This window comes from Dermochelys coriacea, chromosome 10 (genome assembly GCF_009764565.3).
Source record: "Dermochelys coriacea isolate rDerCor1 chromosome 10, rDerCor1.pri.v4, whole genome shotgun sequence".
NCBI lineage: Eukaryota > Metazoa > Chordata > Testudines > Dermochelyidae > Dermochelys > Dermochelys coriacea.
Window position 1 is genome coordinate 86,436,652 of NC_050077.1, and position 24,730 is coordinate 86,461,381.

Genomic DNA, 24,730 nt, shown 5'->3' on the forward strand with positions numbered 1-24,730 from the left:
AATCACGGTTATCTTGAGATTTCTATGGGAAATTTCAGTTGATTTCTTCAGGAATTATTCTGAAAGGGGGTGTGTGAAAATTAGTATCTGTTTTCCACCAGTATTACTGTCCCATCTCACCATTCTTTTGTTCTGCCAATGATGGCAGACACTTTTTTTGCTCACTTCTCTTACAATCACCTTCATGTCTTCTTCCATGCTGCCCTTTGTGCATGGAACACCTTCCCCAAATCAGTTTACACAGTCACTACTCTATCCTCCTTCAGATCCTTTAAGTGTCACCTCTGTTTTCATACCCATGGTAAACAGCGTAATAACTATGTAGAGGGACAGGGTGGGTGAGGTAATATCTTTTATTGAACCAACTTCTGTTAGTGAGGGAGGCAAGCTTTGGAACAGAAAGTTGGTCCAATAAAAGATATTACCTCACCCATCTTGTCTCTTTAATATCCTGGAACATGGCTACAACAACATTGCATCAATAATTACTATGTTAGCAGCCTGTTAGTAACTCATTAATAGTTCTTATTCATATAGCTTATTTATAAATTTTTTAAAAATTATAGCCTACAAATGATACACTTCGTTAAGAATATCTGCAACCTTGACTTCCTGTTGCTAGTACCCTTATCTTCCCCTTCCCTCTTCCATCATGATTAACACCCTATTGCATCTTGTTCCTATATAATCTATAAATTCTCTGGGGGCAGGGGCTATCTGCTGAGTATGTATGTATAGCACCCAATACAGTAGGGCTCCAGTCCTGAACTGGAGTCTGTGTCTGATACAAATAATAAAAATTTGTCAAAGCCTAGTTAGAGTAGAGTATATAAAGCCCAGTCAGAGCCTGTGTCGCTGCCTCTTGACATGCTTCTCTGCTCAACTTTTCCCAGATCATAGGCAACTTACTCTATTATCGCTACATGAATCCAGCTATTGTTGCTCCAGACGCATTTGACATCATTGACCTTTCCGCTGGAGGTCAGCTGACTACAGACCAGCGCAGAAACCTTGGTTCCATTGCAAAGATGTTACAGCATGCTGCATCCAATAAGATGTTCATGGGAGACAATGCTCACCTAAGCATCATTAATGAATATCTTTCACAGTCCTATCAGAAATTCAGGTAGGAGATCCCAGCTAATAGGATGGAAGTACGGAGAAGGGCCATATTGCAAAGAAATAAAAGTACTGTTTGGGCTACCTGCTGCATTTGAACTGGTTCAGTCTCTTCAATGTGTAGTCTGTTGAAGATGTCAGTGATTGCATTTGAAGGTCTGGATCAAGGCAACCTGCCGGTGGCAAGAAATGCTGGAACCTCTTCCCTTAACTTGCCATTTCCTTTCTTTTAAATGAGTGGGTCAGAAGATGGTGCTCTGAATCAGACTTAACAGCCATTGCACAAAGCTTTTATATGTGTTATAGATTATATACTATATACAGCAAATTAGGTTAAAAGTATGTTGTTAAGGTTGCAAAGTCAAGCACTCTAAAGTTAGGAAATGCCACAATTAATGTGGCCCTTGTGTGTATTTATTATGATACCATCTTGTATTACATGATGATGTACAAATTTTCTATCTGACCCCTACAGACCACACTGCCTTATCATGTGAGGAAGTAATAAGCACAGAGTTGGCAGTCAAAAGAACTTGAATTGTAATCCTACATCTTCCAATGTTTCACTTTGTGGCCTTAGGGAAGTCACCTTTTCGTCCTTTTTCAGTTTCCCTGCCAATAAAATGGGGATAATAATACTCTCCTATCTTGCAGGAGAGTTGTGAAGATAAAAATCACTAATATTTGTGAAGCACTCTGATATAGAAATGAGCACCATAAAGCCCATGAGGAAATTTAATAATCTTATATTCATTGCAGGGTTTGGATAGCGTAAATAAGGCATGGGGCCATACACTGAATAATCAGAGAGGATAAAAAGAAATGTGCCCTGAATACAGGAGTGGTCTAGTGGAAAAATAGCATGTGTTCATATAATTAAAGACTGTATCACAACACAAAAAGACGACTACTTAATTGTAGCATAGCATTTCCCAACTTTTGAGTGCTTGACTTCGCAACCTTATTAACATTTTTAATGTATGTAATATCCTAGGTGGATATTTTTTAAAGGAAAAGGACTAACACAAATTCTGTTCTCTGTAACTATGAAGGCCACCCCCCCGTTATGCATCATCCGCTTGGACCCCTTAACCTGAAACATGGCACCACAGACTCCCTCTTGCTGTACAGAGATAACTGCACTAGCTGGTTACCAGAACAGTCCATTATCCTATGTGAACCAGAGGCAGATGCGTAATTCCTATGGGAAGATGAATGATTAGCCCCATTTTACAGACCGCATAGCCAAGGACAAATATCTGCCTCTCAGAAAAAACCTGCCAATGTGGCTAAATGGATGGGATTTGGGATTGGCATATTAGAGATTTGGGTTGTGTTCTGAGTTTCAGTAATCTCTCTATTTATGAGGCCTTGCTTAATAAGGGTAGTGAAAAGTACAGAATTAATACCAGCCAGAAGAAGTCAGTCTGGAACTTTTGATCTCCTGTCTTCCAGTACAGTACACCTTACTGTAGACAAAAAGGTATTTGATGGGAGGCATCAGAAGAAGAAAAGGAGAATGGTGATCAGTTATTTTTGTGTGTCTCTCACCCAGAGGTTCTGGTCTGTGTGTGGAGTACTGAAGTGAGGTACTGGAGCAGTGTGTGTGCACAGTGCTAATGGAATTTTGAGGGGTGTTAGCACTAGCCAAAATCAAGCTGTACTGTGTAATACAGATGAGCAGTGGTGATTTTTAACAGTTTATAACTCTGCCAAATCTGAACAAATTTACAGGTCAATAAAAGGCACCTCCCTGGCCCCAGAACTGTCCCCTGTCAAATTTCAAAGTCTCGCTACACACTATGGTGGTGGTAAAGCTCTTCAAGAAAGGATTACCATTTTTTATAATGGAAAGTGCTAGACATCTGAAATATAGGGGTCACATCTGCTTCCCCTATAATAGTAATAATGTCTGATACAACCAGACTGCCTCTGCTTTCTTTAGTTTCATGACTGTAGAAGCTCTCTCCCCGTTGGATGTGTAAACAAGGCCACTAGAGATGCAGGGTAGCACCTGTCTAGCAGATACTGGGGAAAACACGTTAGCATATCCTTTGTACCTTCACATCATGTGCTAAAGCTGACCCACAAACACCAACATACCTTCTTCTTCAAGTGATGGTCCCTATTGTATTCCACTGAGGGGTTGATGCATGCGCACCATACTCCCGAAGCCGGAGAATTTGAAAGTAGCGTCCACTGGTTCATGCATGTGCCCTGGCTCACCTTGTGACTTCATCTGACGTGATAAAGGATGGACTGACCACGTCTCCAGTTCCTTCTCACCGCCGCATGGTCTGAGTCAGAACTTTCAGTTGTGTCCTCGTCTCTGACATACCTTTAAATACATTGTTGTAAATAGTTCTTAGAATTTTAGAGTTTTATAGTACTTTTTAGCTGTTTTATCATAGTTCTTGTAGTTTTAGTGATTAGGGTATATATGTCTATCCTCTCCCCTGCCTCCCACCGCCCCATACACACGCATGGGTGCTGTACTATGCCCAGGACCCCATGCTTGAAACTCTGTGCCCCCTGCCCGCATTTCTCGGTCAGAAATGAACACCAGTGCTGTCTCTACTGCTTGGGAGAAGCCCACATTGCATCCAGGTGTAGTATCAGCCAGTCCTTCCCCAGCTGGACCTTAGAAGGCTGCGCTCTCTGCCTCCAGAAGCACCTTATGGAAGTCTCCATGAAGCCTCACTCGGACTCAGGCCGGGGGACCACCTCCTGTACATTGGCCTGAAACAGTGAGGAGTGCATCTCCTGTGACTGAGACTGAATCCAGCACCGGCGATACCACCATTATGGACCCCATGCCGGAGCCTCCTCAGGAGGTAAGAAAGCATACCCATAAGCATGGGAATAAGTCTTCCTCAAAAACTAAGGAAGTGGATGCTTCTTGCACTAGTTCAAACCCTGGATACAGAGTGCACTCAAAACCACATAAACGCAACAAGAAGTCGCACAAGCAAGGGGATACGGCAGTCCCAGGTACTGGAACACTGGTATCATCAACACTGGCTTCCCATAAGATGCAGGATCTGCCCACTTCAGGGAAGTCCACAGCACCACCACTAGTTCCAAATAAAGAGAGGGTACCCCAATGGTTCTCAAACTTTTGTACTGGTGACCCCTTCCATATAGAAAGCCTCTGAGTGTGACCCCTCCTTATAAATTAAAAACAGTTTTCATATATTTAACACCATTATAAATGCTGGAGGCAAAGCAGAGTTGGGGGGTGGAGGCTGACAGCTCGAACGCCACATGTAAGAACCTTGTGATCCCCTGAGGGGTTCCAACCCCCAGTTTGAGAACCCCTAGGGTACCCTGAACACCAGGGAGATTGGGAAAGGCGTTTGAGCCCCAGGACGTCTTTGCCTTAGCAGAACTGGGATCAGTGCATTTGTTGGGACCCACTACCTCTAGGGAGACTATTTCGTCCCTTCATGATATGACACTATTGCGAGACCCCTCACATCCTGCTTCGATGGTCTGTGTACTCCCACTGGCTTGACGGTACCGCTGATGAAACGAGAGTCTGCCTTCTCATACTCTGATGAGTCGGACACTGAAAAGGAATTATCAGCATTGCGCCCACCATACATGTATTTACAAAGGCGGTCCAGATCTTGGCAATACCCGCCTCTCCAACCACCATTGAGCCACTGGTTCCCTATGCCATGGGGACCACTTCAAGACCCGCCAGATCCAGACTACTGGCCTTATTGGGGGTCCTTGTCCCAATACACATCCCCCCCGGAACATGCCTGATCCACAAGAGAGCCTTCACCGGCCTCCCCATTGAGGGCCCCTTCTAGCAGGCATTCAGATCCATTGCTGAAGGAGGAACCCCTCAGCCCAGCTCTGATGGTGCCACCAGAACTGGAGAGAGTCCCCTAGTCTTCCCTGGATGAAGCAGTGGCTACAGCGTCCCCTTTGGCTCCTGACAACTTTAGACAATTTCAGAAACTGAAATTACAAATCCTACATCTTGGCAAGGAGTTAAACTATATGACTCTTGCAGTCCCTTCTAACCCTATAGTTCTACTGCATAGAGTTGTGGGGAAACTCCACATTCCCCTAGAGGAAATCCAGGGTACCCAGCATAAATTCCTCAATATCGTGCACTCATCAGCACCACCTAGAATCACATTGTCTAGTAACAATGCCATTCTTGAACCAGCCGAGACAGTATGGCACACACCAACCACATGCAGGCCTACCCTCAGAGGGGCATAAAAAATATATTATGCTCTGGCTAAGAGGTCTGAGTTTCTCTTCTCACTCCCCACCCCTCCCAAACTCCTTCATGGTCCAAGCAGCAACTGAACAAGCCAGATAACACCTGTGCTCCACACCATCCAACAAGAAGGGCAAGCACTTGGGCCTTTTGAGATGTAAGGTTCTGTTCTCTGCCAGTCTCCAATTCAGGATTTCGAACTATCAGGCCAAATACGATTTCCTGAATTAGAACAGACTGGAGGAGTTTGCTGACTAACTCCCAGAACAGTACTGGACTCATTTCCAGGCAATCATTATGAAAGGGAAACTGGTGGCCAGAACAACGCTCCAGTTGGCAATGGATGCAGCAGAAACCTCATCCAGGGCTATGGTTATGGCTATAGTTATTCATAGGGAATCATGGCTCTACTCCTCCGTTTTCCGTTGGGAGGTGCAAAATATTATTGAATACCTCCCATTTGATGAATCCCATCTTTTTAATCAAAAGATGGATGATTGCCTACATGCCCTCAAGGACTCCAGAGCCACCCTTCACTCTGTGTATTTACATACCTGCCATGAAGTACAAGTTCCATCGCCCGCCATCCACACAACGCTACTGATCCCTCCAATTTTATCATCAGGGACCTTATAAGCCACCAAGGAAGTGATAGAAGACCCAGATATCCCGCCCTATGGGACCCCACTTCACATGCTTCCACCTTGCAGCTGCAATCCGCAACTAAAAGATATTTGAGTCAACCTCAAGAGCAGCCAACTACCTTGCCTACAACCTCACAACCATCCTGCCTCCTTTTGGGATCATCTAGCACACTCTTTTCAAGCTCGGAGTGTGTAAAAATGGACAAACGGGTGCTGAATATAATCCAACATGGCTATACAATCGAATTCATCATACTACCTCCTCCAAAGCCCCCCTGATCATTCCTCATGGACCACTCTCACGACAGCATCCTCACCCAAGAGAACTCCTTAGTGCAACAGGGAACGGCAGAATGCGTTCCCCCGGAATATCAAGGAACTGGGTTCTATTCCGCTTACTTCCTGATACCCAAGAAGGCGGGTGGAGACCAATTCTGGACCTCTGTCACTTCATTTGCAAGCCCTAGTTTCATATGGCAGCAATCATCCCATCCCTAGAAAAAGGCATGTGATTTACAGCTCTTGATATGCAAGACACTTATTTTCACATCAATATCCATCAGGCCCAGAGGCTCCTAGCTGCACGGTCCAGACACAAAGCCCAAGTTTCAACTTCCATGCTGCTCGATCTTCTTTCATCCCTCAAACCTTCTTTTGTCCCACCATCAACTCAGTCACAGCATGGGCTTACCTACCAGATAATAGGTTCCAGACACTGCAAGAACTCATAACTCACATCATCAACAATCCTTATGTCCCGGCCAGGACTTGTCTGTGCCTCCTGGGCCACATGGTTGTGTACATAAGTTACCGCCTTTGCTCAGCTCCACTTTCACTGCTTCCAGATATGGCTCCAGACAGTTTACTTGCCCAAACATCACACCATGGACCTCATGCTGACAGTCCTCCCCAGGTTGCTCTCATCCTTCCAGTGGTGGACAGACCCATGTCATGTTTACACAGAGGTTCCCTTCCTCTCCTCCTCCTCCACAGACAAGATGATGATTATCAATGCATCCCTTGTAGGCAGGGGAGCATACATGGGCAACCACATAACACAGGGAGCTTGGGAATTCAGGAGGCACATCAACATCCTGGAATTCCGAGCTGTAAGAAAAGCATGCAAAGCCTTTCTCCTGTTCATCTGTTCCTATCATGTTCTTATTATGTTGAACAATACCACCACTGTTTTCTACATCAACAAACAAGGGCACGAGATTGACTGCTCTATGTGCACAAGTGGTCAATCTCTGGAACTGGCACATCACCCACCATATCCTCTTGTCTTCAGACTATCTCCCAGGGACATGCATGTGATTGTGGACTCGCTAAGCAGGCAGTTTGCAATTGACCATGAGCGTGAACTCTATGACTGTAGTTTGTGCCATCTTCAACTGATGGAGGATACCTACCAAAGACCTCTTCACCTCCCACATAAACAGCAAGTTCAACATGAACTGCTCCAGGGGAGGTCTTGGCCATTATTCTCAGGGCTTTGCTCTTATATTCCTCTGGTCAGACCAAATCAACTACGCCTTCCCTCTTCTACCTCTACTGCCTCGAGTACTCTGTAAGATCAGATGAGACAGAGTAACCGTCATTCTGATTGCTCCCTGCTGGCCCTGACAGTTTTAGTTTTCCAACCTCCTATGTATGTCAACCCATCCACCAGTTCCCCTCCCAATCTTCCCTGATCTGCTGATGCAATGCAACAGTGAAATCAGACATCCCAAGCCACACAGGCACTCCACCTTTAGAGCATGGTATTTGGATGGGCATCTACTGTAGAATGGACCTGTTTCTTAGCTGCGCAAGACATCCTCTCCTGCAGCAGGAAAGAATCCACTAGACACTGTTACAGGGCTAAGTGAAATGTTTCACTCCTGAGCCCAACAAAAGGAACTTTCCCCAGAATGGGGGAGGATTTCCCTCCTCCTCGACTACCTCCTGTCCTTGAAGGCATCGGGTTTTGCCCTCAATTCTCTGAAAGTCCACCTAGCAGCCATTAGCGCATTCCACCCTCCTGAGGAAGAGCACTGTCTTCACACACCTTTTAACTGTTAGGTTTTGGAAGGCCCTCATCAGAAACTTCCCACCCATCCAACCCATCACTCTGCAATGGGATCTGAATATACTTCTATCTGTACTAATAAAATCACCCTTCAAACTGTTGGCATTGTGCTCTATGTCATGAAAGTTGCCTTCCTTATTGCTATGACTTCTGCAAGAAGGGTCAGTGAACTTGTGGCGGGGAGGGTGGCAGACCCTCCCCCACTTCACAATTTTCCATAAAGTCTGTTTGCGCCTACATCCCAAATTCCTGCCAAAGGTAATCTCCCAGTTTCACACTGATCAATCCATTCACCTACATTCACTTACCTGTTTTCTTCCTGAAGCCTCACGCATTTGCCGAGGAATGACAACTCTACTCCCTAGACATCTGACAGGTTTTGGTCTTGAACCTGCAGAGGACAAGACCCATCAGAAAGTCCCCCAAACTGTTTGTTGCACTAGCAGAAAGACTTAGGGGTCAGGCAATCTCCATCCGGAGAATCTCCAAGTAGATTTTGTGTTGCATTACATTTTGCTATCAACTATCTGGCTTGCCTGCCTCCCCCTACTGGGGTACAGATGCTTTCCTCAAAAGTCCAGACTTTGACCACAACCTCCCTTCAGGACGTCCTGTTCCAGGACATATGTAGAGCGGCCATGTGGAGTTCTGTGCACGCCTTTGAAACACATGCCTTAGTACAGGACTTGGCATCAGATGGCTCCTTCGGCCAGCAGTTGTCTGCATGACTATTCCAACTTCATCCTCACACCCTCCTTTGACTTAAGTACTGTTTGCTAATCACCTTAGGTGGAATACAGTAGGGATCATCACTCAAAGACGAATAGGAGGTTACTTAATTTTAACTGGCGGTTCTTTGAGATGTGTGGTCTTTAACAGCATTCCACTTCCCGTCCTCCTTCCCCTCTGCTATGGATATGTCTGGTTCAGGGTGGAGAAGGAACTGGAGATACAGTCAGTCTGCTGTGCCCTTTGTCACTTTGAACGAAACCACGAGGTGAGCTAGAGAACATGCGTGGACCAAGGGACACTACTTTAAAATTCTCCAGCTCCAGACTCAGTGTTCATGCATAAACCCTCAGTGGAATACAGAAAGGGACCACACATCTCAAAGAACCTGCAGTTACAAGTAAGTAACCTCCTATTATTGTACCAAAGTTCCAAAGAACAGCTCTGCTTGAGAATATCACAGGGAGTCAATGCCTTGGTTATGTCAGTGCTTGTGATTGGCAGGATTGTGTTGATTCTTTTTTCTTTTTGTCTGAAGACGTTTTTTTCAGGCTGCCTGTGAGGTTCCAGAACTACAGGATAAATTTAATGTTGATGAATATTCTGACTTGGTGACTCTCACTAAACCAGTTATCTATATTTCCATTGGAGAAATCATCAATACACACACGGTAAGTATACACCAGTCACTGGCCCTTCTGAACAGTCTGTTACTGGTTGGTTTAATGTGAGTCATTTAACAAATTCAAATGTTGATGATATTGTTAAAAAAAAGGCAATATCTTCTGAACTGTCAAAATGTTGAAGTCAGTAGTTTGTCTGCTTATGGCCTTTTTAATATTTTTTTTTCTTGTGAAGTCATCTGATACTTTAAGTCTTCTGTGACGATACCAGACATTTGCCTGCTAGTATCTTCACTTGGAATCAATCATATGAACTGAGAGGAATTCTCTCCAAAGAGAGCCTAAATAATGTAATTCTTAAATTAGGTGAAACAAGACACAGGAGGAAGTGTTAAATGATTATTTATATTTGTATTAATCTAGCTGCTTTTAGATCATCAAGATGCGATTGCGCCTGAGCACAATGATCCAATTCATGAGCTGCTGGATGACCTGGGGGAAGTTCCCACTATTGAGTCCCTGATAGGTGAGCTGCTCTTCTTTTACATGAGGGAGATGTAATGTTCTTCTGAGTAGCTCCAAGTGTGGTTTAAAAAAATTACTATAAAGAATAATCCATGGTTTGGCAGGGAATTGGTGCTATACAAACAGCAGCAGCCTACAGTGTGCTAGGCTAGGTTACCCCATAGGGCTTTTCCACCTCTGTGCTCTATGAATCTGAAAGGCACTGTATCAAATCCTTTCCTCCAACACCGGGGCTCTGTGTGCCTCCCCTTCCACCATACCATGTTTCCTCTTTTCCCCCCTCTCACACACACCTTCCCCTCTCACCAAGGACCTGAATTTCTAATGTGAAAAAACATTGTCAAATCTTTCAGTCCTCGTTCATGCAACATAAAGGTCTGGTCTATGCTTTAAAGTTTTGCTAGCATATCTATGTCAGTAACTGATATAGCTGTACTAGCAAATGCTTTAGTGTAGATGTATCAGCCAAAAAAGTCCTTTTGCCATTATAGCTTATTTCATTCACGGGACTGTTATAAGCTATACTAGCAAAAGAACTCTTTTGCCAGTGCAAGGTGCATCTCTACTAACTATACCAACAAACCCTTTTTAGTATAGACAAGGCCAAAGAATCAACAAAGGGCACAAACTGAATTTATTTCAGAGTAGCAGCCTTGTTAGTTAAATTTGTTAGTCTCTAAGGTGCCACGGGTACTCCTAAACTGAATTTATGTTCCTTGGTAGGTCACATTTAAGCTTATCAGTAGAGAGGCAGGTTGAGATGCAAGATGTATCACACGCACACTCTGATTTGCATATGTCTGAGGTACCAAAACCTGAATTTACATGAAATCTTATTTTTTTTTAGTATCCATTTTCTATCAGTTTGCTGAAGGAGGAGGAAAGTTAGGAAATCCTAAATTATGTATGTGCAAGATTAACATAAAAAGAAAAGGAGTACTTGTGGCACCTTAGAGACTAACAAATTTATTTGAGCATAAGCTTTCGTGAGCTACAGCTCACTTCATAGGATGCTGTACCTCACGAAAGCTTATGCTCAAATAAATTTGTTAGTCTCTAAGGTGCCACAAGTACTCCTTTTCTTTTTGCAAATACAGACTAACACGGCTGCTGCTCTGAAACCAAGATTAAAATATTTTTAAAACCCATAAATGGGCTGTAAAAGGTCCTTTAAAAATGAATTGATTGTTTTTCTGTATGGTGCTGGAAGGAAAATATTGCAGACCCATACAGCCCATGACAATGTTTGATAACATGCTAACCTGTGTCACTATCATCACATCTGGCATTGGGAAGAAGGTTCCCTCATTGATAACTCACCTCTTCTTTTTCTACCTCAGGGGAAGGGTCTGGTAACATTAATGACCCCAACAAGGAGATGCTAGCAAAGACTGAAGTTTCTCTTACACTGACGAATAAATTTGATGTTCCTGGTGATGAGAATGCTGAAATGGATGCAAGGACAATCCTGCTGAAGTGAGTGATGGGTAATGGCCTGTAGCAGTCGTCACTTAAATAAGCGAGCGGTAGGATATGAATTGTATGGGTTGGACTATGAAGAAAAAGGCAACAGTGATGTCAGGAAATGAAAGAATAAATGAATCCAAGCCTGTTAAAGTGCACATAGCTTGTAGCCAGGGCCCCTAGATTTTGTGGCCAGTGAATTTGTTTCAGGAAAACCCCATTGCCAAAGCATAGTACTGGAGAATTTAAGGTTTGTCATTTTAAAAAAGGGTCTCCAGTTTTCATTATTGTGAAGAAAATCTTCCAAACACAAGATGAGTGTAACTGATACAGTGAAGTCTGATAGTGTCCATACAAAGTCTGAAACAAGAGCTCTGAAGTGTGTGAATGACCTTTATTGATCTTGAATAAATTTTAACTCTGAAGCCACTGATGTCAATTTTAACTGTGGACATAGTTAACTAATTCACAGTAGATCATTTTAGCAGAAACCTCTCCCCCTCCCCCAGATCGCTTCTCGCGTGCATTTCTGTGTTATCAATACAAAATTTGTGACGTATTGAAAATTTTGGGGAGGGGAAATGTACAATATATATAATACTTATTCACATATTAAATTCATCACAGGAAATACTGTATTTTTGCATTCGTCACTTTCATATTGAATTCAGTAAAAACCTGAAAGCAGATTCTCTGCTGTGCCTCTCAGGAGGTGCAGACTGCAGGAGCAGGGAACACAAGTGGTAATTTACAGGGTTTTCCCCACAGCTACCAATCACCTGTTCTAGCAGTATTGTAAACCCCAAAAGTTAAAATATCATGAGTCAGACCACAAAACGTGAGGTTGGCCTCAAAATTATGAGGTTCTTCTAAACAAAAATCACATTTTTAATCTCTTCTGATTTTGAATTTCCTTTCTCTTCTCCCCCGCCCCTCCAGTTTGTGTGAGATTGTGAGAAGATTGGGGCTAGCTCATTGGCACACATGCACATTGATTGATTTGATTCTAGCTCAGTTTGCTTCTCTGAAATCCATATCTTCCAACATCTTGTGATTAAAAAAGTACATTGCACAAACTTGTATTAAAGGGCTACCTGGTGGTGCAGAGGCTTTCCACGTTCTCTCAAAATTCTAGTTAGTTAATTTTGTTCCTCCATCTATACATCTGTTAATTATGTCGTCATCCCCCACCCCCGTACATCAACTCTGCACCCTCACTCCCAAATCAATTTTGTGTCCCCTTTGACCTCACATCTGCCCCATATCTACCTCAGTCTGCTCATCCAGCCATATCTTTCCCTTCCCTTTGCCCCCTCCCTCAGTAAACCTCTGTTCCTTTTGCAGCAGTGGTGGCTCTTCACTCACAACCCTTCCCAAAATAAGGGGGCATCTCCAGCAAGGATCCTCTTCTCTCCTTTCTAGGCCTGGTGTTGTAGGGATAGAGAAGAGGAGGGAGGAATAGAGAGAAGCCAGTCCATTTGTAAAAGGGTGGGTGAGGGAGCAGAGCCACCCTCAGCAGCCATCTTTTTTCTGCTTCCTCTTCCCTTCTTGTGAAAATGGTGTCCCCTGTTTCCCTTCCATTGTCTTCTACCCAAAACTTCTGTCAGATCCTGAGAGACAGGGATGAGCTCTGACTGCTTGATGAGGTAGGTTTGATTGGCTTTCTTCCCCAAGATATGAGGAAGTGGAAAAGGCAGCTCGTCAAAGGGGATTTTCCCCTTGACAGGTGTGAAAATTAAATTAAGCCTGGAGCTTTTTGCATCATCATGAGGCCACCTGATTCTGGGACCAAAATTGCATTAATTTCAATAAAATGGGGAGAGCTGGCAATAATGTTTCAGTTGCTCCACTGGTACACACCTATGTTGAGGCTGCGTTGTTGGAGGCATAGTTCTCCCATGTCACCCTGGGGATGGGGGCTGTTTCTGTCCCCTTTCAGCTGCCAGAGCAGCATAAAGGAGCTTTCACGAGGGCAGAATCTACCACTTTACATTGAGAACTTACTTGAAGCTGCCACAGAATGTCCAGTTCTTCTTCTTCTTTGTGTCAGCATGGATCCCACTATAGTTAAGCATGTGCATCATGCATGCAAGAACAGATTTTTATTTTATTTATTTTCAGCTAGCAGTTTCTGTCAGGGCCACACCTCCTTAGTTCCCTCTTACTGCCTGTGACAGCAAGGCAGAACCTGGTGGGGTCCTGTTGATAGCACTCTAGTGAGCTATTTCTGAAGAAAACCTCAGAAAATCTTCAGAACTCCTTTCAATACTTACTTTTACCTAGCTGCAACTTAAAATCCTCAATTTGGACTGAAATCCATCAAACAGACTCTCTTGTTCCAATGTAATTTCCTCTCCTCTCCCATACAGATCTCCTGTACAACGTGGTAGAATCTAAATTGGGTTTCCTACTTTGCCTGTTCTGTAACAGACTCACCCTGCTGAAAGATGGTCGCAGCAGATGCTTTTTCTGCTTGGGTGAGGTGCACATCCCTAGCAGATGTTTAGTCTGCTTTTTGTGCTCAGCTTGAACCAGAAAATCGCACAACTTAAGCTCTATTTCTTAGAGCAGTTGATGAGAGTGGGGTCTAACTCAGAAATCCTGGAACAAAGCTGCCTGGAACCACTAAGACCAGTACCACCAGCATGCTGCCAGGCAGCTGGGCTATACCCAAGACGCTGTTGGGGAAATCAGTACTGAGTAAACCACTGGTACAGCGTCACAATAGCCTAAGATGGAACCATAAGAGCACCAAAGTCGAGGGGGGGAGAGATGGGGTGTCCTTCCATGCTGGGAGGCCTGGGAAGACCTCAAAGGACAAGTCCTTCAAGACATTCCAGACATCATCAGGCAAGAGGGAGAAGTGAGTGGTGCAGTATGGTCCACTGGTATTGGTACCTGTGCTGGAAACTGCACCAACAGCACTGTCACTTATGCCAGTCTTGACTTCTGTGTCAGCACCAACTTACAAACCAGCACAGACACTTCAGTCAGTGGGACTAGATGCAGAAATGCTTTTGTCACAGAGATGCCTGCCGATACTGAGGAGTCCCTGTTGGCACCAGAAGAGAGATACTATTCATCAGCAGCACAGGGGTACACTTTCTTCCTGGCACTGAGTTGGGAATTGTCCCCTGTACAGTCCATGGCCAGCACTACTGGAAGGGTGGAGGAGCCCTTTGACCCACAGCCATGGGAGTGTCAGTGGCTGGGCCAACCTGCAGAACGCCTACCCCTATGGGATGCCATCATGCCATTCTGGAGGTATTAGCAACAACCAACTAGAGCTCTTTTTCCTGCAGGGAAAAAGAGAAGATCATCCTCTCCCACAACTTCATCAGTTAAACCCCAGGCATCAGAACACCAGGAAGAGCAGTAACTCGGTCTGCTAACACACCACTGCCAAAGGACCTCTTTTCTTCATCACACAATGAGGTAGTTGCCTCAGCTGTGGAACTGACACTTGATGGTTTTAAGGCCTTTCAAGACCTCTTACTGAGGATTGCAGACACACTTGAGATCGAGACTTTGGTCATAGCACAGAAGTCACACAGGTTCTTTGATGTTGTCTGTCCAATGCATGTTACCCTCTTAGACCCTGCCAAGGCATTATAGTAAGTGATGGATACTGCAAATCCAACAGCAAAAAGGATAGAAACATACTATCAGGTACTTCTATCCAGGCTTAAGTATTTTTACACTCACACTCACCCTGGATTGCTTGTGGTAGTTTGGGCATCCAAGAAAAGTCCTGCTCAACCAAGAGCGCTCCCAAAGACAAAGACCAGAAGTGATTGGATCTGTTGGGGAGGAAATCATACTCATCTGCTTCGTTTCAGTGAAGGGTAGGCAGCTGTCAGGCCCTTTTATCTAAATATGTTTTCCTCACATGTGACAGAATCTTGACGCTAGTCCCAAAACTTCCTTATGAGGCTAGAAAGGAAATGAAGGACATTGTGTAAGAGGGAGAGTTAGTAGCAACCAGATCCTTACAGGCTGCAGTGGATGCTGCAGTTACTGCAATTAGAACCATGGCTACAGCTGTGACTGTGAGAGGACACCATGGTTCCAGCTTCAGGTATTCCCTCGGAAATGTAAGCCACCATTGAAGATCTGCTGTTTGAAGGCTTTGAGAGTTTCATCAAGAAAATAGTGCATCACACTCCCTCAAAGATTCTAATATGACTCAGAGATCCTTAGGCATGTACAGTTCTGGCATGTTGGAAAATGTATTTCCCCCCACCCTTCCCAACAACAGCAGCACCAGATGTCTTCATACCACAGGCATGTGAAGTACCAGCCACAGAAGCAGTCTTTTTATAACAGAGGACACCAGTCTTCTCACCCTTCTACTTTACACACTGCTCAGTCTTCACAGCAGCAGGTTCAACACATCAGTGAAGAGCTGCACTAGAAGCAGTCAATTCAACACCCGCTTTGAAACTGCCTTGTCCCATTCCACCACTCAGACATTACTGTGGACAGGTGGGTACTAGACACCATTACCCTATCCACCTCCCATCCCTTTTCAGGGACCCTTCTGACAAGAGCCTTTCACAAGCAGAAATGGCCTCATAGCTCCAGATAGGAGCAATAGAAGACATTCCACAGGAACACAGGGGAAGAGGATTGTACTCTCAATATATTCTTGCTCTGAAAGAGGAAAGGAGTGTTTGTCCTATCCTAGACCTGAGGAGACTCAACAAATATACATGCCACCTCAGATTCAGGATGATACTTGTTGCCATCATTCCAGTGCTCCAAGCACAAGACTCTCAGCTCTCAACTTACAGGATGCCGATGTCCATGTTGCCGTTCATCTGGGCCACAGGAAGTACCTCAGATTCAAGATTGGGCACAACGACTACCATTAGAGTTCTGCTTCTTGGACTCTCCAAAGCACCAAGAGCGATCACCAAGTGTCTAGAGGTAGTAGCTGCACATTTCAGGAAACAAAAGATTCTTGGAATAGATGCAGACATGTATTCCACTTGGGTGTGTGCATGCCCAGTGCACCAGAGCTGGAGACTTTTGCCTCACACTATCCATAGAGGGGCAGTGCTTGTGTCTCCTGGATGTGGCCCCTCCCCTGGCTATATGAGGCAGCACTGTCCCAACCCCTCTCAGTTCCTTTTCACTGTCCATGGCTGGAGTTGGAGCTCTGTGTGGCTGTATTCTCTCAACCTCACATTTAGTCTTCACCTAGTTTATTGTATACAGTCAATTTGTTAATAAGAAGTAAGTAGATCGCGCAGGCATCACCCCGGAACACTAGAGTTTAAACATTGTCCTTCATGTGGAGGAGCAATCCCCAACAGCGACCCCCACATGCGGGGCTTGCGTTGTCTTGAAGAGTATTGTTCGTTCTGTGTGACAGGTTGGGTCACAGAGACCCCCTTGGGACTGTCACCTGATGTGCTGAGACTACCCCTGAGCCCATTTTCCCTGCCAGCTTGGGACTTCAGTACCCTGTATTGCTGAACCAGACATGCTAGCCTGCTACAAACACAGACCCAGTTCTGAACCACGTCCCCCACAAGCTGCAGACTTAACTGAAAACGGTTTAGAAAGTGCTCCTGTCTCTAGCACCCAGCTCCCAATGGGATCCAAACCCCAAATAAATCAATTTTACCCTTTGTAACACTGATAGAGAGATATGCATAGCTGTTTGCTCCCCCAGGAATTAATTACTTACTCTGGGTTAATTTATAAGCAAAAAGTGATTTTATTAAGTATAAAAAGTAGGATGTAAGTGGTTCCAAGTAATAACAGACAGAACCAAGTAAGTTACCAAGCAAAATAAAACAAAAACACACAAGTCTAAGCCTAATACAGTAAGAAACTAAATGCAAGTAAATCTGACCCTCAGAGATGTTCCAGGAATCTGCTTTCACAGACTAGACTGCTTTCTCGTCTGGGCAGTCTTTGTTCCAGCTCAGGTGGTAGCTAGGGGATTTCTCATGTTCTGTTCCACCCCCTTTTATTAACTTCGGCACGAGGTGGAAATCTTTTTTGTCTCTTTGAGTGCCCACCCCTCCTTCTAAATGGAAAAGCACCAGGTTTAAGATGGATTCCAGTACCAGGTGACATGGTCGTGTGTCCTATGAGACCCTAAGCCTTTATTCTTCCCAGTTTGACTCACAGGAAGGCTTACAAGTAAACAGAGCCATCTACAGTCAGTTGTCCTAGTTAATGGGAGCCATCAAGATTCTAAAAAAGAAAAGGAGTACTTGTGGCACCTTAGAGACTAACAAATTTATTAGAGCATAAGCTTTCGTGAGCTACAGCTCACTTCATCGGATGCAAGCTTATGCTCTAATAAATTTGTTAGTCTCTAAGGTGCCACAAGTACTCCTTTTCTTTTTGCGAATACAGACTAACACGGCTGCTACTCTGAAATCAAGATTCTAAACCACCATTAATGGCCCGCACTTTGCATAACCACAATAGGACCTCAGAGTTAATTTTATATTCCTAGTTTCAGATACAAGAATGATACATTCATACAAATAGGATGAACACACTCAGTAGATTATAAGCTTTGAAACGATACCTTACAAGAGACCTTTTACACAAAGCATATTCCAGTTACATTATATTCATGCTCATTAAGATATTTTCATAAAATCCCCAACAGCGACCCCCGCACACGGGGCTTGTGTTGTTTGATCTGCAGATTGTCCAAGAAGTAGACTCAGGTGGAATGGGACCTCTGCCTCAAGCAGCATCTGCTTGAACAGGCTATGCAGCCTGATCGGGTACTGAGGCCCTTCTTGGGCTGAAGATTGCCCTTGGGCTTGGAGACATTGCAACCAATTCATCTAGTCACAAAGGTCAGCCACCAGGTTTGCCGTGACATTATCGGGAACAGTATCTATGCAAGATAATGTCACAGCAAACCTGGTGGCTGACCTTTGAGACTTCGTCCTCATCCACAACTATTTCACATTTGGGGACAATATATACCTTCAAGTCAGTGGCACTGCTATGGGTACCCGCATGGCCCCACAGTATGCTAACATTTTTATGGCTGACTTAGAACAACGCTTCCTTAGCTCTCGTCCCCTAACACCCCTACTCTACTTGCGCTACATTGATGACATCTTCGTCATCTGGACCCATGGAAAAGAAGCCCTTGAGGAATTCCACCATGATTTCAACAATTTCCATCCCACCATCAGCCTCAGCCTAGACCAATCCACACAAGCGGTCCATTTCCTGGACATTACTGTGCTAATAAGCGATGGTCACATAAACACCACCCTATACTGGTTTCAGAGTAGCAGCCGTGTTAGTCTGTATTCGCAAAAAGAAAAGGAGTACTTGTGGCACCTTAGAGACTAACAAATTTATTAGAGCATAAGCTTTCGTGAGCTACAGCTCACTTCATCGAATGCATCCGATGAAGTGAGCTGTAGCTCACGAAAGCTTATGCTCTAATAAATTTGTTAGTCTCTAAGGTGCCACAAGTACTCCTTTTCTTTTCACCCTATACTGGAAACCCACTGACCGCTATACTTACCTACATGCCTCCAGCTTCCATCCAGGACACACCACACTATCCATTGTCTACAGCCAAGCTGTAAGATACAACTGCATTTGCTCCAATCCCTCAGACAGAGACAAACACCTACAAGATCTCTATCAAGCATTCTTACAACTACAATACCCACTTGCTGAAGTGAAGAAACAGATTGACAGAGCCAGAAGAGTACCCAGAAGTCACCTACTACAGGACAGGCCCAACAAAGAAAATAACAACGCCACTAGCTGTCACCTTCAGCCCCCAACTAAAACCTCTCCAGTGCATCATCAAAGATTTGTAACCTATCCTGAAAAATGATCCCTCACTCCCACTGATCTTGGGAGACAAACCAGTCCTCACTTACAGACAGCCCCCCAACCTGAAGCAAATACTCACCAGCAACCACACACCACACAACAAAAACACTATCCTTGCAACAAAGCCCAATGCCAACTCTGTCCACATATTTATTCAAGTGACACCATCATAGGACCTAATCACATTAGCCATGCCATCAGGGGCTCGTTCACCTGCACATCTACCAGTGTGATATATGCCATCATGTGCCAGCAATGCCCCTCTGCCATGTACATTGGCCAAACCGGACAGTCTCTACGCAAAAGAATAAATGGACACAAATCTGACATCAGGAATGATAACATTCAAAAACCAGTAGGAGAACACTTCAACCTCTGTGGCCACTCAGTAAAAGATTTAAGGGTGGCAATTTTGCAACAGAAAAGCTTCAAAAACAGACTCCAACGAGAAACTGCTGAGCTTGAATTAATATGCAAACTAGATACCATTAACTTGGGTTTGAATAGAAACTGGGAGTGGCTGGGTCATTACACATATTGAATCTATTTCCTTAAGTATCCTCAGACCTTCTTGTTGACTGTCTAAATGGGCCATCTTGATTATCACTACAAAAGTTTTTTTTTTCTCCTGCTGCTAATAGCTCATCTTAACTAATTAGCCTCTCACAGTTTGTATGGTAACTTCCAACTTATCTGTATCTGTGTGTATATATTTTACTATATGTTCCATTCTATGCATCCGATGAAGTGAGCTGTAGCTCACGAAAGCTTATGTTCTAATAAATTTGTTGGTCTCTAAGGTGCCACAATTACTCCTGTTCTTTTAGTGGTTCACTGTGGCAAATTGCCGGTACGATTAGGATGGGTCCCGTGCTTCCTCTTCTTGGGGGGTGGGCGGGAGTTCAGGACGCAGTTTCCTGCCCCTGAACTAGGGTATTTACTATCCCACTAGTAACCCAGAGAAGGGTAGTGGAGAGGAGGGACCCAGGCCTGCCCTCTACTCCAGATCCTAGCCCAGGGGTCCTAGGGATAGTGATAAATCACTTGAACTAGTGCTTCCTTCCCCTGAGCTACTTCCCTCTCCTGCTCTTCAGCTTGTGGGACTTCCTGCCCTCTCTCTGCACAAGCCGGATGTCTCTCTATATAGGGTCTTGGTCTTCTAACCAGCCACGGCACTTCTCCAAACTCTCCTCTGCTCCAACTCCTTCAAACTGCTCTCAGCTCCAACTCCTTCCCCTGGCTGATTGAAACAGGGGGGTTTTATCAGGTGACTAGCTTCAGGTGCTCTAATTGGCTTCAGATGCTTTTAATTACACAATTAATTACAGAGGTTACAGGGACAAACCATCCCGATGAGTCGAAAGAATAGTAAATATGGCAGGCGACCAGCTTGGCTTAATGGTGAAATCCTAGCGGATCTTAAACATAAAAAAGAAGCTTACAAGAAGTGGAAGGTTGGACATATGACCAGGGAAGAGTATAAAAATATTGCTCGGGCATGTAGGAAAGATATCAGGAGGGCCAAATCGCACCTGGAGCTGCAGCTAGCAAGAGATGTCAAGAGTAACAAGAAGGGTTTCTTCAGGTATGTTGGCAACAAGAAGAAAGCCAAGGAAAGTGTGGGCCCCTTACTGAATGAGGGAGGCAAGCTAGTGACAGAGGATGTGGAAAAAGCTAATGTACTCAATGCTTTTTTTGCCTCTGTTTTCACTAACAAGGTCAGCTCCCAGACTGCTGTGCTGGGCAACACAAAATGGGGAAGAGATGGCCAGCCCTCTGTAGAGATAGAGGTGGTTAGGGACTATTTAGAAAAGCTGGACGTGCACAAGTCCATGGGGCCGGACGAATTGCATCCGAGAGTGCTGAAGGAATTGGCGGCTGTGATTGCAGAGCCCTTGGCCATTATCTTTGAAAACTCGTGGCGAACGGGGGAAGTCCCGGATGACTGGAAAAAGGCTAATGTAGTGCCCATCTTTAAAAAAGGGAAGAAGGAGGATCCTGGGAACTACAGGCCGGTCAGCCTCACCTCAGTCCCTGGAAAAATCATGGAGCAGGTCCTCAAAGAATCAATCCTGAAGCACTTAGAGGAGAGGAAAGTGATCAGGAACAGTCAGCATGGATTCACCAAGGGAAGGTCATGCCTGACTAATCTAATCGCCTTTTATGATGAGATTACTGGTTCTGTGGATGAAGGGAAAGCAGTGGATGTATTGTTTCTTGACTTTAGCAAAGCTTTTGACACGGTCTCCCACAGCATTCTTGTCAGCAAGTTAAGGAAGTATGGGCTGGATGAATGCACTATAAGGTGGGTAGAAAGCTGGCTAGATTGTCGGGCTCAACGGGTAGTGATCAATGGCTCCATGTCTAGTTGGCAGCCGGTGTCAAGTGGAGTGCCCCAGGGGTCGGTCCTGGGGCCCGTTTTGTTCAATATCTTCATAAATGATATGGAGGATGGTGTGGATTGCACTCTCAGCAAATTTGCGGATGATACTAAACTGGGAGGAGTGGTAGATACGCTGGAGGGGAGGGATAGGATACAGAAGGACCTAGACAAATTGGAGGATTGGGCCAAAAGAAATCTAATGAGGTTCAATAAGGATAAATGCAGGGTCCTGCACTTAGGATGGAAGAATCCAATGCACCGCTACAGACTAGGGACCGAATGGCTCGGCAGCAGTTCTGCGGAAAAGGACCTAGGGGTGACAGTGGACGAGAAGCTGGATATGAGTCAGCAGTGTGCCCTTGTTGCCAAGAAGGCCAATGGCATTTTGGGTTGTATAAGTAGGGGCATAGCGAGCAGATCGAGGGACGTGATCGTTCCCCTCTATTCGACACTGGTAAGGCCTCATCTGGAGTACTGTGTCCAGTTTTGGGCCCCACGCTACAGGAAGGATGTGGATAAATTGGAAAGAGTACAACGAAGGGCAACAAAAATGATTAGGGGTCTAGAGCACATGACTTATGAGGAGAGGCTGAGGGAGCTGGGATTGTTCAGTCTGCAGAAGAGAAGAATGAGGGGGGATTTGATAGCTGCTTTCAACTACCTGAAAGGGGGTTTCAAAGAGGATGGCTCTAGACTGTTCTCAATGGTAGCAGATGACAGAACGAGGAGTAATGGTCTCAAGTTGCAATGGGGGAGGTTTAGATTGGATATTAGGAAAAACTTTTTCACTAAGAGGGTGGTGAAACACTGGAATGCGTTACCTAGGGAGGTGGTAGAATCTCCTTCCTTAGAGGTTTTTAAGGTCAGGCTTGACAAAGCCCTGGCTGGGATGATTTAACTGGGACTTGGTCCTGCTTTGAGCAGGGGGTTGGACTAGATGACCTTCTGGGGTCCCTTCCAACCCTGATATTCTATGATTCTATGATTCTATGAATTAATCTATAGAAACCTTTCTTCCTCTACAGGCAATAAGGCTTCTCCTCATCCTGGGACTTGCATATCTCTCCTATATCACTCTCCTGCTGCCTCATTGTGAACAAATGAGGAGAAGCACATTCCAGGTTACTCTGCCTAGAGGCAATCAACTTGTGGTAATTCTGCACTGAAGTCACTCTGGTGGCAGTCCTCTTGCAGAGGGTGCAAAATCATCTCACGGACCAACTAAGCAGGGTTTTCTTCCTGAGCCATAAGCAGTCCCTGAATGTGAGTGTCCTCCTAGTCATCCCCACAATTCACCTGTTTGCAACAGGGTAAAACAGGAAGTGTCACCTATTCTGCTCCCCGGGGGCCTCACTCCGGGTTCCCTCTCCAATGCCTTCTACTGCAGCTGGCAGTCTGCTCTTCTATGTGCCTTTCCCCCCTATTCCAGGCATTCCTCAGGTCATCCTCAAGCTTAAGGTGGATCAGGCCAAGCTCATCTTCATTGCTCCAGCGTGGCTGAGACAGTGCTGGTTCCCAGACTTCCTTGCTCTGTCAGTCCAGTCTCCCATACCGTTTCCTCTTCATTCCAACCCGCTCACTCAGAACCATGGCCACACACCCTTCATCCTGCGATTAGTTCCCTGCACATTACTGAATGGCTGCTACATGGCAAAATAAAGAGGAAGAGCAGTGCTCAGCAGCTGTTCGACCAGGCCTACTCAACAGCACTGGGATGGCCTACTTAACTAAGTGGAAGAGGTTCTCGGGGTGGTCTTTGGTGTGCAGGACCCAACCAACAGGGGCTTCCATCCAGGAAGTCTTGGAGTATGTGCTACATCTTCAGAAATGGGGCCTTGCGCTCAGTTCCCTGAGAGTGCATTTGGCAGCAATATCAGCATTTCATCCCCCTATTCAAGGGAAATCAGTTTTTTCCAATGCCATGGTGACGAGATTTCTGAACGGACTTCTCCACTTACATCCCCTGGTTTGAGAGTTGGGCTCCCCTTTTAAGCCCCTTGTTTCCTGTCCGCTGCCCCTCCTCTCCTGTCTCAGAAAACCCCTTTCCTGACAGCCGCCTTACACTCAATGCTCCAAGGACAAAGTAATACTACCACTCCCAAAGATTTTATCCAGGTGGTCTCTCAGTTGCATCTATCAGGGGGTAGCCGTGCTAGTCTATCCACAAAAACAACAAGGAGTCCGGTGACACCTTAAAGACTAACAGATTTATTTGAGCATAAGCTTTTGTGGGTAAAAACCTCACTTCTTGGCTCTGCATCTGAAGAAGTGAGGTTTTTACCCACGAAAGCTTATGCTCAAATAAATGTTAGTCTTTAAGGTGTCACTGGACTCCTTGTTGTTCCAGTTTCATCTGAATCAGGCAGTGCATTTACCTGTATTTGTCCCTAAGTTGCATTTCTCTCCAGAGGAACAGTACCTCCACCATCTGGATGTCAGGTGAGGTCTAGCCTTTTATCTATATAGGTCTAGACTAGTCCTGCTTCACCTTGCCTGTTGGTATCACATCCAGACCGCCTGAATGGGCATGCAGTCTTGGCACAGACTATCTCCAGATGGCTAACATCCTGTATCAAGTTTCAGAGTAGCAGCCGTGTTAGTCTGTATTCGCAAAAAGAAAAGGAGTACTTGTGGCACCTTAAAGACTAACAAATTTATTAGAGCATAAGCTTTCGTGAGCTACAGCTCACTTCATCGGATGCATCCTGTATCAAGACTGCATATGAAATAGCTTCGGTTGTACCTACTCAACAGACACGGGCTCACTCCATTAGGGCACAAGAGACATCGATAGCATTCCTCAGTGACGTTTCCATACTTGACATTTGCAAGGTGGCCATGTGGTCATCCATACATACTGTAAAACCCTATGTACCTATTGTGCCCTCTGCCAGTTGGCCCAGAGCGGTCACTGGGTCACACATACTATCCCTGAAGCCATAAGGCCTTCCATGTAGCTCCTTGCTCTTGCTGCAATCTCTGCATACTCTAGTTCAGTTGCAGTCAGTCGTCTCACACCCAATGGTGGTGAGATTTCTCAAGGGACTTGAGCATGCATGCCCCGGTTAGAAACCCTTCTCCTACTTGTGA

General features: G+C 45.0%; 1 protein-coding gene across 2 annotated transcripts in view; it reads left to right on the plus strand.

Annotated features, from left to right (window-relative positions):
• Positions 1–24,730, plus strand: part of IQGAP1 (IQ motif containing GTPase activating protein 1) — a 159,683-nt gene that overhangs the window by 125,646 nt on the left and 9,307 nt on the right. For both annotated transcript variants that reach the window (XM_038419291.2, XM_043493903.1), the window contains exons 29-32: positions 894–1,126; positions 9,342–9,474; positions 9,850–9,952; positions 11,292–11,427. In XM_038419291.2, coding sequence (XP_038275219.1) covers positions 894–1,126; positions 9,342–9,474; positions 9,850–9,952; positions 11,292–11,427 — 605 coding nt within the window. The remainder of the gene's footprint in view (positions 1–893; positions 1,127–9,341; positions 9,475–9,849; positions 9,953–11,291; positions 11,428–24,730) is intronic.